The sequence below is a fragment of the Erithacus rubecula genome (assembly GCF_903797595.1).
Source record: "Erithacus rubecula genome assembly, chromosome: 6".
Taxonomy (NCBI): Eukaryota; Metazoa; Chordata; class Aves; order Passeriformes; family Muscicapidae; genus Erithacus; species Erithacus rubecula.
The window spans coordinates 8117320-8130258 of NC_136688.1; the positions used below are offsets into that span (position 1 = coordinate 8117320).

The 12939-nt window shown below is 43.0% G+C and overlaps 1 protein-coding gene across 2 annotated transcripts in view; it reads right to left on the reverse strand.

Moving 5' to 3' along the window:
• Positions 1-12939, reverse strand: part of SCUBE2 (signal peptide, CUB domain and EGF like domain containing 2) — a 36520-nt gene that overhangs the window by 7140 nt on the left and 16441 nt on the right. Inside the window, exons 10-16 of one of the 2 annotated variants that reach the window (XM_079307575.1) lie at positions 12768-12884; positions 9707-9829; positions 9110-9226; positions 8447-8533; positions 7689-7793; positions 6653-6808; positions 6173-6370 (exon numbers count right to left, since the gene is read on the reverse strand). In XM_079307575.1, coding sequence (XP_079163701.1) covers positions 6173-6370; positions 6653-6808; positions 7689-7793; positions 8447-8533; positions 9110-9226; positions 9707-9829; positions 12768-12884 — 903 coding nt within the window. The remainder of the gene's footprint in view (positions 1-6172; positions 6371-6652; positions 6809-7688; positions 7794-8446; positions 8534-9109; positions 9227-9706; positions 9830-12767; positions 12885-12939) is intronic. The other variant, XM_079307576.1, reaches the window with a different exon arrangement.

Consider the following 12939-nt stretch of genomic DNA (forward strand, 5'->3'; position numbering starts at 1 on the left):
GCAAACTTTTCACAAAAGAACTGGCTTCAGTGCCAGCATTTAATAATTACCCTGCTCTGGAAAGGCACAAAACACTGTTGCAGTTGTTCAGCTGTGCTGAAAAATTCTGTCCTTTTAAGACCTGTTAGGATAATAAACTGTTAGTTTTAGTTTATAGCTCCAATAAATCACCCAGTGAATAGCTGTTTTGTTAGGAAGTTAAATTGGCCTTGGCTTCATTTCAGGATATATGACTAACAACAAGCAGGGCATTAACTACCGGTCATGATCAATGATGAAGAGTTTTGTTTATGGCTGATACACCAAGAGGAATAGCTGAGTGCTCCTCCTTAGCTTAAAAATAAAATGCAGCAGGTTAAGCAGGGCTCTGTAGCTTATCAATGAAAGCTTGTGAGGAAGTCTTAGCTCCTGCTTCTAACTTTTTCCACCACACATCACTTCTGCCCTCATAAGGACACACATTCATTTGCTCCCACACTTTTCAAGCCCTTCTCCATTTTATAAACATTCCTGGAGAACACTCATCTCTGTACAATTTGTGCACTTCCACAAACATGAATGAATTCAGGCTTTCATTGCAGCACTCCTAATAAGGTAAGGAAAGAGCTCTATTTACAATTCCATGACAAGGAGAGACAATTCAGGGTTAGGAAAGGTGATTCTGAGAAGTTCCTACTGACTTCAGAAACCTAAAAGCAATGGAAAGGGCTGAGAAAATCTCCTTTCCTCATGTAACTCCATGGCTTTATGGGAAATCAATGCCCTGAGTGGCCTGGCTAGAAAATACCTGTCCTCTCCCCTTAGCTTGTGTTTTTCCATTTTTTTTAATCACATGTCAAGTTTGGGGTGATTTGGGGTTTTTGTTGGTTTTGTTTGTGGTTTTTTGCATTTTTTAGAAGGGGTGTCTCTATACTGTGTTTTGAACAGAAACTCTGACTCAACAAATTCAGTCTTAAAACTGTACTTGAGGTTTCCTAAACTTGCTCAGAGTCCAGCAGAACAGTAGGAAAACTATCAGAGCTCAAAGGAAACCTGCCCCAGGCAGGAATCAAACCCACAACTTATGTGGAAATGTTGCTTTTGAGAACTTATCCCATCAGATCTCTCTTGGCAGCTTTACCATCTGCATCTTACCTGCCTTGAAACCACATGTTGTGAAAATTGTGGAGCTCCCTGTGGAATACAACTGAGTTAATCTAAATCTTCTTGGGTTATTTAGCAAAGTGCCTAATTTCTGAAAACTTGCATTGAGGAAGTAAACTTTAAAAAACCTTCTCTGGGCCATAGTAAAACTTTTCCATTAAATCTAAACCATTTGAATCAAGTATTTCCTTCTGATTTTCCAAAGAGGTGGCAATAACAGAAAGAAAAAGGGTTATCTAGCTACCACCACTGCAGCACTGTAACAGGGTGTTCAAAAGCAGCTGAAAAAAGCTCTGACTTCTGAGACACACCAAACACTTCAGGCTGTGATTGGTCCTATGTGCATTTGAGAACAGAGGTCAGTAAACCCACATACAGATTTTGCTGTTTGCAGTCTAGCAAGTACTCAATATTCAATGCAAATATTAGAATTACTCCATGCCAGGTCCAAGTTTTAATGCCTCAAACTCTGGAATATATCCGTTTTTTCACATGACTACATCAAATAAAGCTTTTCACAGTGGCACAAGTGTCCAGACAGTTCTAACCATAAACACTTTCCCTGTGAACTGCTCCCAGTTCCTCTTCATCTTCCACCTAGAAATGTTTCAAACAGGCCACTCATCCAGCCCCACTGGAGGACAGAGCTGAGGAAAGCCTGTTCAGAAGCTCACAGCATTCACAGGGACCCAGTTTGACATAACAAATAGTGTTAGATTCAATTATAGTAACATTAATAACAGGGGCATTATTTCAACACAAAAATCATCCCACAGAACTATATAGGACTGTGCAAAAAATTAGGATGAACTTTCTCATTTAAAAAAGCCCAACAAAACCCCAAAATCTACAAGGAACACCTCTATGAAGTTAAACTTTACCAGGTATTTGCTTAAAGAAAACAAGTACAGAAGTTTATGAGCTTCATTTTTCAAAACTAGAAGCTGCACGTTCCCACCCGACATGTGAGAAATACCCAGTCAAAGCCAGATCTGAAGATTTGCAAATAATAACATTAAATCACAATGCCACTGGCTGGCTTTGCTCTTTTTTTTTTTTTTTCAGAACCTTGATTGCTTTTCTCCAAATGAACAAAAGAACCAATTGCCTCTAGTAGACTTCATTTCTGCAGCCACTGTCTTTGTTTATCTTCAATACCCATTAAAAACCTGGTCTTGAGTCTCATGCAGCTGTTTTAAAGGAGGGGGAAAAAAAAGTGAAAGCTTTTCTGATGCAAAAACAAGAAGCAAAGGGGGGTGGGAGGGAAGAGAGGGGCCCAGAGGGAAGCAGGATTAACAGTTACAAAGACATTTAAAGGCTCTTCCCCTCTTTTGAGCACAACAGCCTTTGAGCATTTGCTCCTATAGACAAACACTGTAGTATCTCAGGGGCTGAGAAGGTGAACCTCATAAAGGAGGTCATGATCCAGCAATTCACCATTTTCTTAAGAATGATGCCTTGACTTTATAAGGAAAATCAGCAACAAGTGATGCAAATTGATTCTGGAGCGGCACCCTTCAAGTTATTGTGTTTTGGTGGGTCACACATTTAGGTCACATGAGATGGTTACACATTCTAAGGATTTATGTCTTGAATCTATGATTTTCAGGGCAAGCAGATTAGCAAGAAAAATAGCACCCTTTTCCCCCATTTGATAATTCATTTCTTCTTCTTGGATGTTCATAAAATTGTAAAAAACACCAAGCAAAACAGAAACAGTTGTGTGACACAACTATCAATTATAACAACTGCAAAGGGAGGCAGCTTTGATTTCCCTTTTAGATACCTTTTATAATGCCACTATCATACCATATCCAAAACTTTGAGACATGGCTCATCATTTTACATTAAATGTTGTAATCTTCTTTGCATCCTCTCAGCTGAGGGGACAAAGCTGCTGAAGGCTGAGCAATGAAATGCACTGACACCTCCCACACAAGATGAAGCTGCTCATCACTTACATCAGAGCACTGCCTGTGCCAGTGCTGCTCATGCCTGCTGTTCTCTGACATGACAGCTCTTTGGGGAATCCCAAAAGGGAACAAAAAAAAAAAACCAAACCAAAACAAAAAAACAACAACAACAAAAAAAACCCCGAAACAAACCAACAAATGGGACAGGCAAAGTGTCCTTTTGACACCATGGGACATGATCAAGGTGTGCCAGTTTTAAGCAGTGGAAGAGCAGCTAAGTTGCTTGTTACATGTATTTCATCTGATATCCATAATTATGATTATTACCACTGGTTGCTCCTTGGAAGCCATACTCAGGGCTTCATGGCATTAACCAGCATGAGCCAGTGCTGAATGGCCTCATCACAGATACAGATCTCTCACACAACAAGGTAGAAAAAGCAACAATTGAGCCTCTAAAGCATCAGAAAATCCCAAACAGAACTGTACAATAAACAGCAAAGTTGAAATAAACCACACTATCCCTTGGAATCAGCAGTGAATTCCCTTTCACCCCTAATAGCTATTTAAAGAGCAGCAGGCACACAAGTGCAAGCATCCAGCATATTAACAATGATAGAATAACCTGGAAACCACACGTAATTTGTTCTGGTGCCTTTCTAAAGATTTTCTTCCATGCTGTGCCCCACTCAATTCCATAGGAGTTAAGACAGGAAAATTAGGGATAGAACTATCTCACCAGAAGTGTGGAACCAAATGAAACTTATCCTGCTGCTGCAATTGAAGGCCAGTCACCCTGCACAAAAGTTGTCAGAGAAGGAGTTGGACTTTCCCTCTGACACTGCTCAAACATAAATAATGTTTCAGACATTATCAGTGCTGTGCCAGGAGAATTCTACCACAGGAAGAGGACCAGCACAAAACTCTCTGAATAAACAAAACCATACCTAACCAAGCCATACTCCAAGTATTTGAAAACAATGAACTAAAACCTGCATTTCACTCAGTAACTACATCAAGGAAGACTTGTAACTCCCTCTGACTTGCTTTGTTCCCTCACTGCTTACTACTCCTCTGGCCAGACTGAGCCAAATCCTTTTGCCAAAGTCCTTTGCTGTCCAGAGGACACATCCACCAGCTGCACTGAATCCATCTGCTGACCAGTATCTCTCGCTGTGGAGGCACTTTCTCCCCAGAACCACTAGCTTTTCTAGGTGAGCAGACTCCCAATCCCATCCAGAAGCTCCCAAGCAGCTCTACAGAACAATCAGGTCAGAACAAAGGAACAAAACCCAAAACACCCTCTCCCACACAGATCCCTGAACCAGCTTCTTGCCTTTCTTCACATTTTCCCACTCTATTCTCCTCTCCCCAGCCTGTTTCTTAGCTCCTGATTGGCAGAGCAAGCAGCAGCCCCCCAGTCCTACCTTAACCATTCACCCTGGGACAATCAGCTTTTCTAAGGAAATGAGGCGTTGGTAACAACGCTCCCCTGCGTGCACTTTTATATCCTCTCAGCAACAGGGAGCTGTGTCTGCAGCCTGACAAGTGATGTAGGGAGGTTTCAAAGACACTAATTTTAATTTAATGAAAATAAGTGGGGAGAGAGACCTTAACACCCGTGTGAGTGAAGCGCTGCGGTGCGAGTTCCACCTCCTGTTTGATGGCAGCAAATCTACACAGGGATGTGGTCTGATAACCCAGCTGAGGGAAGGAAGGTTCATTTAGTTCATTTTGTTAGGCAAGAGCAAGTCAAACCACCAGGGGTGAGACACACAGGGCCATTCCACTGCTCACAGCAGCACCTGTTGGGATGTCCAGAACAAACTGTGACACCAATTCAGCAACAGAAGAGGTCTGACTTCTACAAATTGTTCTTCAAAACCTTTGACTTCACTTCACTTCAACCTTTGCTCAGTGACTCTGTTCTAACCATGGGCTGTTGCTGCTCACCACACCAAAGAGCTTCCCAGGCAGGTATTGCCCAAAAAATTCCCCATCCTCTCTGAACTAGCATAGAAATGCCATGTATGCTTCTGGTTTGTGCTGCAACATTAAACTGATTCTGCAGCTACCCAAAAAAAAAAATTGTGTTTCTTTTCTGTTCCTATTTCTAATTGTAATTCACATTGCCTTCTCCACCTGCAACATTTTTAGCTTGCTCATTGCTGTTTTTTCCAGATGAAATCACAAATATCTTCAGTCATACTGTACAATTGGACTGAGATTTTTTCAAAGCCTTCCTCTAGCATCCAACAAAATAGCTTGAAAATATCCTTGTAAACTCATCTTGGTGAGCATTCCAAAATTTTTCAGATTTATTGCAATGTTCCAAGAAAAAATAAAAAGAACTCTTACTGCTTTTTCCGAGATTTCCTGAGTAATTCCCTGCTTGCTTGCACAGATGTTTTAAACCATTTGTCTGTTCTACGAATCCAAGTTTTTCTAGAGTTAGCAAAACTGGATTGAAAAATCTATTCTTAGGCCAAATGCTGCTGCTGGAAGACATACTAATTCAATGTGACAAGCATTTTAAAGGCTTGCTGATTCACAATCCACCTACACACTGCCTACCCCATGCAGCCTGAATTAGCTGTCATGGTTGTTAGGTCTCTGTTAAGATGTAACATCTGACCCCTCTCCTTGACTTTTGTGCTTTGGAAGCATTTACTATGGACTGCATTATGGTGGTGCCCTCCAGTGCCACGATAATTAAGATTTTCTCAGTGATGGCCTATAAACCCTCCATGAATTTATAACTCTGTCATGATTCTCTGAGCTTAGTCAGCAAAGTGAAGGTGACTGTACCAAATTCTGAGCAGTCTTTTCCTGGGGATGAGGGAGAGGTGAGATGTGCACAAGCTCAGGATTACACTGAATACTGAATGTAGTCTTTAAGTAACATTGGAGGTGTCAAGGCTGTTTGTGTTTGTTATTCCCGGGATTTTCGCCTTTGAGCTTATTGTAGTGGAGCCACCAGCTGCTGACAACAAGCTCATGGGGAGAATTCCAGCAGCACTAACAGCAGCTCTGCACGCCCAGCCCTCCTCTCCGCGGAGAGGTGAGCCAAACAGCGGGACACACGCGGCGCTCCATCCCCGATCCCTCCAGCTCACCACATCTGGGGTGCAGCTGTCCCAGGGCACAGGACTGCTGCGGCTCCGGCGGCCGGGGAGCCTTCCTGGGCAGCTGGTGCTCGGGGCCGGGCAGGCGCAGGCGGAGCTGGTCCCTGCCCACCGTCCTGCGCAGGGTGCGGATGGTTTTGCGGAATCGCTTCTCCGTCTTCCTGCGGGCGCAGCGGGCGTCGCACGTGTCTGCAAAGAGCGGGGTGGGAGCGCTGTGAGCCACAGAACCCCACCAGGCACACAGCAGCCGGCTCGAACCGCTGAGAAACCGGTCTGACATCCTCCAGGGAAACACACCGGGCGGCTCTTGGATAGCCATCCCCACCTCTCACGCTTCCGGAAAATTAATTTTCAAAACAGGAGATACTTTTGATCGTCATTTTGCATACAGGCAGAAGTGAAAAAATACAGAGATTAAGGAGCAAGCGGCGAGAAGCTTCAAACCGCACCTGGAATTATTTCCCAACCAACCTGTCACCTCCTTCCGGCTCGTCTCAAGCTCAAAGTCCGCAGTGATAAAAATCTCTCTAGTCGCTGTCAGTCTACTGAGGGCTCCGTGGACTTTCTTGCCAGAGCTGCACGTTAGGTTTACATAGTGGAAGCTCTCCATGACTGAGTTTTGTCTCTCTGTACGAACAAAATCAAAGGAAGCAAAAGCTTGGGGGGCTCTGTTATTGAACATTCAGTGCTCAGCATGCCTGTCACCATGAAGAGTGAAAGAGGAGCAAACCATCACCTCCACCTGCCACTAACAGAAGGGTTTGGCCAATCTCTCACCTGGTGAGAGTCATGACCATCCTCAATGAGGAAATAAGGTTTGGATAAAGGAATAAGCTCTGGTTCTGGAGTACATAACTCGTCACTGAGCATTCAGAGCAGTTTCTCACTGTTACTCTGCTAAGGACAATATGATTCATCATATTGTTTAATGAACCTTTTCCCCATTTTCTTTTTCTTTTTTAAAATAACTCATCCTCATTTTCTGCTGACTTTGTAAATTCACAGGCTATTCTTCCTGCTTTGGAACAGATGGAAGAGCTGACCTCACTGCGTCCATCTGGGGCTGCTGAAGTATGAAAAGAAGACAAGAGAAAAGAGGAATAACCCTTTGACAATAGAGTCAGCATAAAAGGTCAGGAGATTCTTCAACGAGGCCTCAGACAGTAAGGAGCAGGTGAGAAAAGAAAGAAGAGAAAGATAAAAAGAGAAAGAAATGGAAGGAATCAAATTAACCAAAAGAATGGTTGATTTTACTGAGAATTTATTAGCAGAATTACAAACAAAAAAAAAGGATAAGGGCTTTCCTAGCAAGACTGTGAGGATGCCACAAGGAAATCCTGGGATCTGAAATAACTGTTGCAGGAGTCATGGCCAGCAGGAAGAAGTGAAGAACAGAAGCCAGTGAAGAACAGAAAGCCTTCAGTTCTCTATGTGCACTTCATATCTGGAAAGCACTCCACCCTGAGCTATGGCTGTAACCTGCTTACCTGCATTTTTATATTCATACCTGATGTCATCTGCTCCAGACCTTCTTGAAACATCTCAGTCTTTTTCAAACTACATTTTCCTTCATTTAATTTAAATGTTACGCTTATCTTGATGGCTGAAGCATCTTCAGGAAGAAACAATGACACGTTATTTTTAAAAAAGGAGTAGAAAATTGAGATAGCCCTAATATAACATCATAATGATGACAAAAATTGTGCTGATATGATCATCACAGAAAACCTAATGAGATGCCAGAACCCTCCTGCTTGAAACTGGTTCACAACTGGAATTAGGATGAAGTGTAGTACATTTTATTAGCAAAAACATGAAAAGGAGCGAGGGAGAAAGGAGGAGATCAAGACCAGATCTGCTATTGGGTGAATCAAATAAGGGTGAGCTGAAATCAAAGGAGATACTCCAAATAATTTCAGAAAGTAGTTTATGTCTATGGCTGTAAATGCTTTCTAAACTTTCCTGTCCAACAGCTCAACTTAAACACATTGTATGTTGCCAACACTGTCCAGGTTTGGATGACTAAAAGGAGACATAACTCCTGGTCTAAGTTTTTATCTCACTACTGATCTTTATTTTTTTTCTAAGTCTTAGTTTGAATGATGTAGATGAAGCAGCACAATGGGAATTTTCACAAAAAACAGTCATGAGGAAGAGGAAATAAAGAGAGAGATTATAAGGAGGGGGAAGTCATCAGAAATACCTTTGTTTCACAGTTATCAATGAAAATAAATCAAACTATGTAACAGTAAATGTGGTGATTACCCAGCCAGCTGGAAGCATTTGCATTTTGCTGCTTTTTCTTAAGCTGAGAGGACCTGCCACAGGTGAGGGTGTAGGCATCTTGTGTTCCTACAGACAGACAGACAGTAAAGACACAGGCACAGTGCACACACTGAGGACTCCTGTGGCATAAAACACGTTTTAAATTTGCTGACTGGCATCAGCACACAAGGTTGTTGATAAAATACTCCACATTAGAGCTTGTCTCTTCCTAAGCCACTCAAAGGACTGAGGAAGGGAAAGAGCATCAGTGCCACAAGCACCAGGCATGTCCTGTGGGTTGGAGGGGCTGTGTGGGCAAAATCCCAGACCCCACACAGGGCTGGAATGCCTTGGCCCATTCACCAGTGCCTCTCAGGGCCAATTAAGGAATGGCCCAGGGAGCACGGGGAATTCTCCCCTGTCCTCCCCAGCTTCAAACAGAGACTTGAGAGAAGGAAATCTGAGGGTGGAGTGGTTATAAAAGACAAGGAAAGAGGGGCTTTCCTGGACACTGTCAGGGATACAGCCCTTTATTATCTGCAGTGAAAGAGGAAAGATCTCTGTTCATTGACTGCTGCTTGGTGCTTTCCTGAGAGTTAAGAGGGTGGCCACCCTTACACTCTGCACAGGATCACGAGCTGAGTTTTGTTAGTTCTGACTTACCAGAGAATACTTGGACATCTGGAGAGCAGCTCAAAAAGCATCTATCACTCCCACCACTCTTAATGCAGTGCAGCAGTACCTTGGGTGACACATTATCAGCCAAGGGATCTTTTGTCTCTAAATAGGATAAAACAAACACTCACAGAATTAAAACATCTACCTTCACCCTACCAATAAGTCAGCATGCAGCTGCTTTTGTAGCTGGTACCTGAGAGCACCCATGCAATTAATATGCTGCTTAGACAGAAAATTAAAGCCAAATAAAGTCACTGCAAGATCACACCACAAAAGTAATTTCCTTTACCATGAGCAAACCTTCTCATGCAGAGGAACAAAAGCAAATAGAAGAAAAAGCTAGATAAAAGCACAGGAAAGAAAGCATCAAAATCCCTCAAAGTATCTCCTGTTTTTGGGGTTGGTTTTCTGTTTGTTTTGATGAGTTTCCACATCACTACCATCATGCTTTTCTAAAAATTGAAACAGAACACTGGGAACAATGACTCACACCACTTAACTGGACAAACCATCACATTTGACTGTAACCATATGGCCCATCAGACACATCAGGAGTGGAAATGTACTTATTAGACACCTTACCAACACAGTCCTTTTTATTCCAGTGTAGCTTGTAGTTGGAGTGACAGAGGCATTCGTAATCTCCCAGGGTGTTCACACACAGCTGCTGGCAGCCACCGTTGTTGATGCTACATTCATTAATATCTACAGGGGAAAGGTAAAGATACTTTCTAAAAGTTACTCTTCCCAAACTTATGCACTCTAATTCCAGTAGGTAAATGTGGACACAAACACTGCTCAGTAGGGCTTTGAAAAGATTTCAGGAATACTACCTGGACACCCACCTTGAAATAGTTTTTCTTCATGGAAATCCTTTGATAAATGTCAAAGCAGACCAAATACTGGTGATTCATAATTAAACAAATGATAACAAATGAACTCCAAGAGAAGCAGATCAAGTCAAATCTGTACTGCACTGTGTCTGGTTAATTAATATTTTTTATGGAACACTTTGGCTCCATGGGCAAACACTGTGTCCCCCTTGTCTCTTTTGGCCAATTATCCAATTTTGGAGCCTTGTCCCACCCAGTAAATGCCAATAGGAGGAGAAATTACTGACAACACAACCCATGCTGCCTCTGGTGCAAACTTGCATGCTGATGCAGAATGCAGCATTAGCAGTGCTGCATCCCAGGGGTCAGCACTGGGGCCAACACAATTTATCCTCTCCATTAAACCTGGATGGTGGGACAAGAGTTCACCCACAGCAAGGTCACAGAAGAGACAAAACTGGGAGGAGTGGCTGATGCACCAGATGGTTGTGCCACTATTCAGGGGGATCTTGACTGCCTGGAGAAATGGGTCAATAGGAATCCTATGAATTTCAACAAAGGGAAATGCAAAGGTCTCTGTCTTTGCTGCTCAGATCCACCCTGAGGAGGGCTTCACTTCTCTCCCATAGCTCTAAGGCAGTTTTACATAAACTCAGAGAGCTGCCATCAAGAAACCTGTTGAAAATCCCATGAAATTTGTGCATCTGAGGGTACCTCCTTCCACACATACTTATCTCAATGCTAGCAAGTTGTTGTCACTGCTGTCCCCAGACTAGATACCCTCTGAGTAACAATTTGTTAGAAAACACTGTGAATCACATTACAAAAACAGTGTGATTTGGGGGGAAAACATGTTTTCAACAGAACCAAGACAGCAGGGCTAGGAATGAGCAGCAGAGGAATAACAGAGAAAGAAGACAACACTTTAAACTGGTATTGCTGCCTAAAATACCACAAAATCAGCCAAAATGTTTGGTTTTCATTGGCCTTTCCTTAGGATGCCAACCTCTTATCTCCAACACTCACTAACTTCTTCCACAGAGGTCAGAAGGTGTATTCCCAGTATTCCATCAGCTCTGACCAGCCCGTGGCTGCCAGTCAATGAGGGACCTATTGTGCTATGAGGATGAACATCTGCATGGGGTATGACAAGAAAAGGCCAATTACCAGCCAACAGCAAAATTACAGCTCCTTTCACTCACTGATAGCCAAAAGAAATTGAATTAATGCAGAGGAATTAATCAGAGGTTGTCTTGTACTAAGCAGAGCACATGACAGTGTTATTCCTTATCCAGATAAGTTCCCATGTTCATCAGGATAAAACAGTGATGTTGGAGCCCTATAATCTTATTTGCAGAATTTCTAGAGGCAGAGGGTAGAATAGACAGGCACACAGAGATTTCTGAATTGTTATCTCTAATTGTGCTCATTCTGCCCCAGAAAATAAACAAGTCTTACTCAGAATTAAGTAAATTTTGAAGTCAGTAAAGTCTTCCCTAAAGCTTATGTAAAATGATTTTGATTCCATTTAGTGTTCCAGTTATTCATGTTTCCTCATGTTAATTCTGGGAATTTGTCACATGTCGAGCTTCCATGAAACAACTTTTACTTTCCTTGAACTGCTCTTGTAGGAAAGACATAAAAATTTAAGAGTATTAATCTTGGACAGTGAAAAGTGGTACTACATCAGCTAAATTCCAGCCTACATCACAGGAGGATCTGACATGTGCACAACAGCAACCTGCAGAATTTTCAGTCACTCAGAGCTTCCTGTTCTTCTAGTCCTACTCCACTGACTTTTCATTGAAGTCAATGACTCTTCTGCATGTGAAAATTGTACTAAATTATGGACTTCAGATCCAAGCACAAAATCCATCAGTTTGACCCAATAGTTACAGGTCCCTTTTGCATGCACAGTGTAGAGGCAAAATCACTTCAGCAAAGACAGACATAAGCAGGATCAGCTTCTACTTTTTCTGTGTCTCATTATCACAGCAAGGGGTAACATTTTTTCTGTAGGGTGCCTGTGTTTGCATCAGTGTCTTGGGTTGCAGTACAGGATGTGGCCAGAAATGTGCATTCTATCACCATATTTGAAACCAGGTGGGGCAGTGATTTCCTTATTTCTGTGGCACATAGTATCTGCTCATAGGCCATCTATGAGACAAGGTGGTGCAATCATCTTTATCTTTTCCACAACCCATCCTCCCTCCAGGAAGATATCATCTGCTGCTGGCACATTAACTCCCACTGTATGACTGATCAAATTACATCATCCCATGGGGAGATGCTCCAGCCAGGAGGAGGAGCCAAGCCTTTCCTACCTAGATAAAAACAGTGAGATTTTGGACAGCAAGATACCTTCTTTCCACTGGATTCCAGAGGAAAACCGGACCCTTTTTTTTCCACATCATCCCTGGACCTTCATAGGAAAACTGCACCTTCTGCAGGAGCACTGCTACAGCTGATCCACATCTGCAGGGGAACTGTAGCCACCATTTAATGGGACTGCTACCAACACCCTGACTGACTGACAGGGTGTCAGGTTGGATTCTGACTCTCTCAGGATTGGGATTGTTCTTTGTAATACTGCATTTTGTAAAGAACTGCTATTCCTAATTCCCATATCTTTGCCTGAGATGATAATTATAATAATTTGGAGGAAGGGGGTTTACATTCTCCATTTCAAAGAGAAGCTCCTGCCTTTATTGGCAGGCATCTGTCCTCCAAACCAGGACAATCAGTCTGTGTCCTGCAGGGCCAGTGGGAGATGCCAGTGCCACAGGGGCTGTGGGCTGAGTGCCACTCACCTCCACAGTGTGTGAAGCCATAGAGGGCATAGCCCTTGCTGCAGGTGCACTCGAAGGAGCCGGGGTGGTTGATGCACGTGTGGTCGCACGCCCGCTCGAAGGAGCACTCGTCGATGTCTGCAAGGGCAAAGGAGCATCAGAACCTCTCAGGGAGCCCCGAGGGGCCAACAGG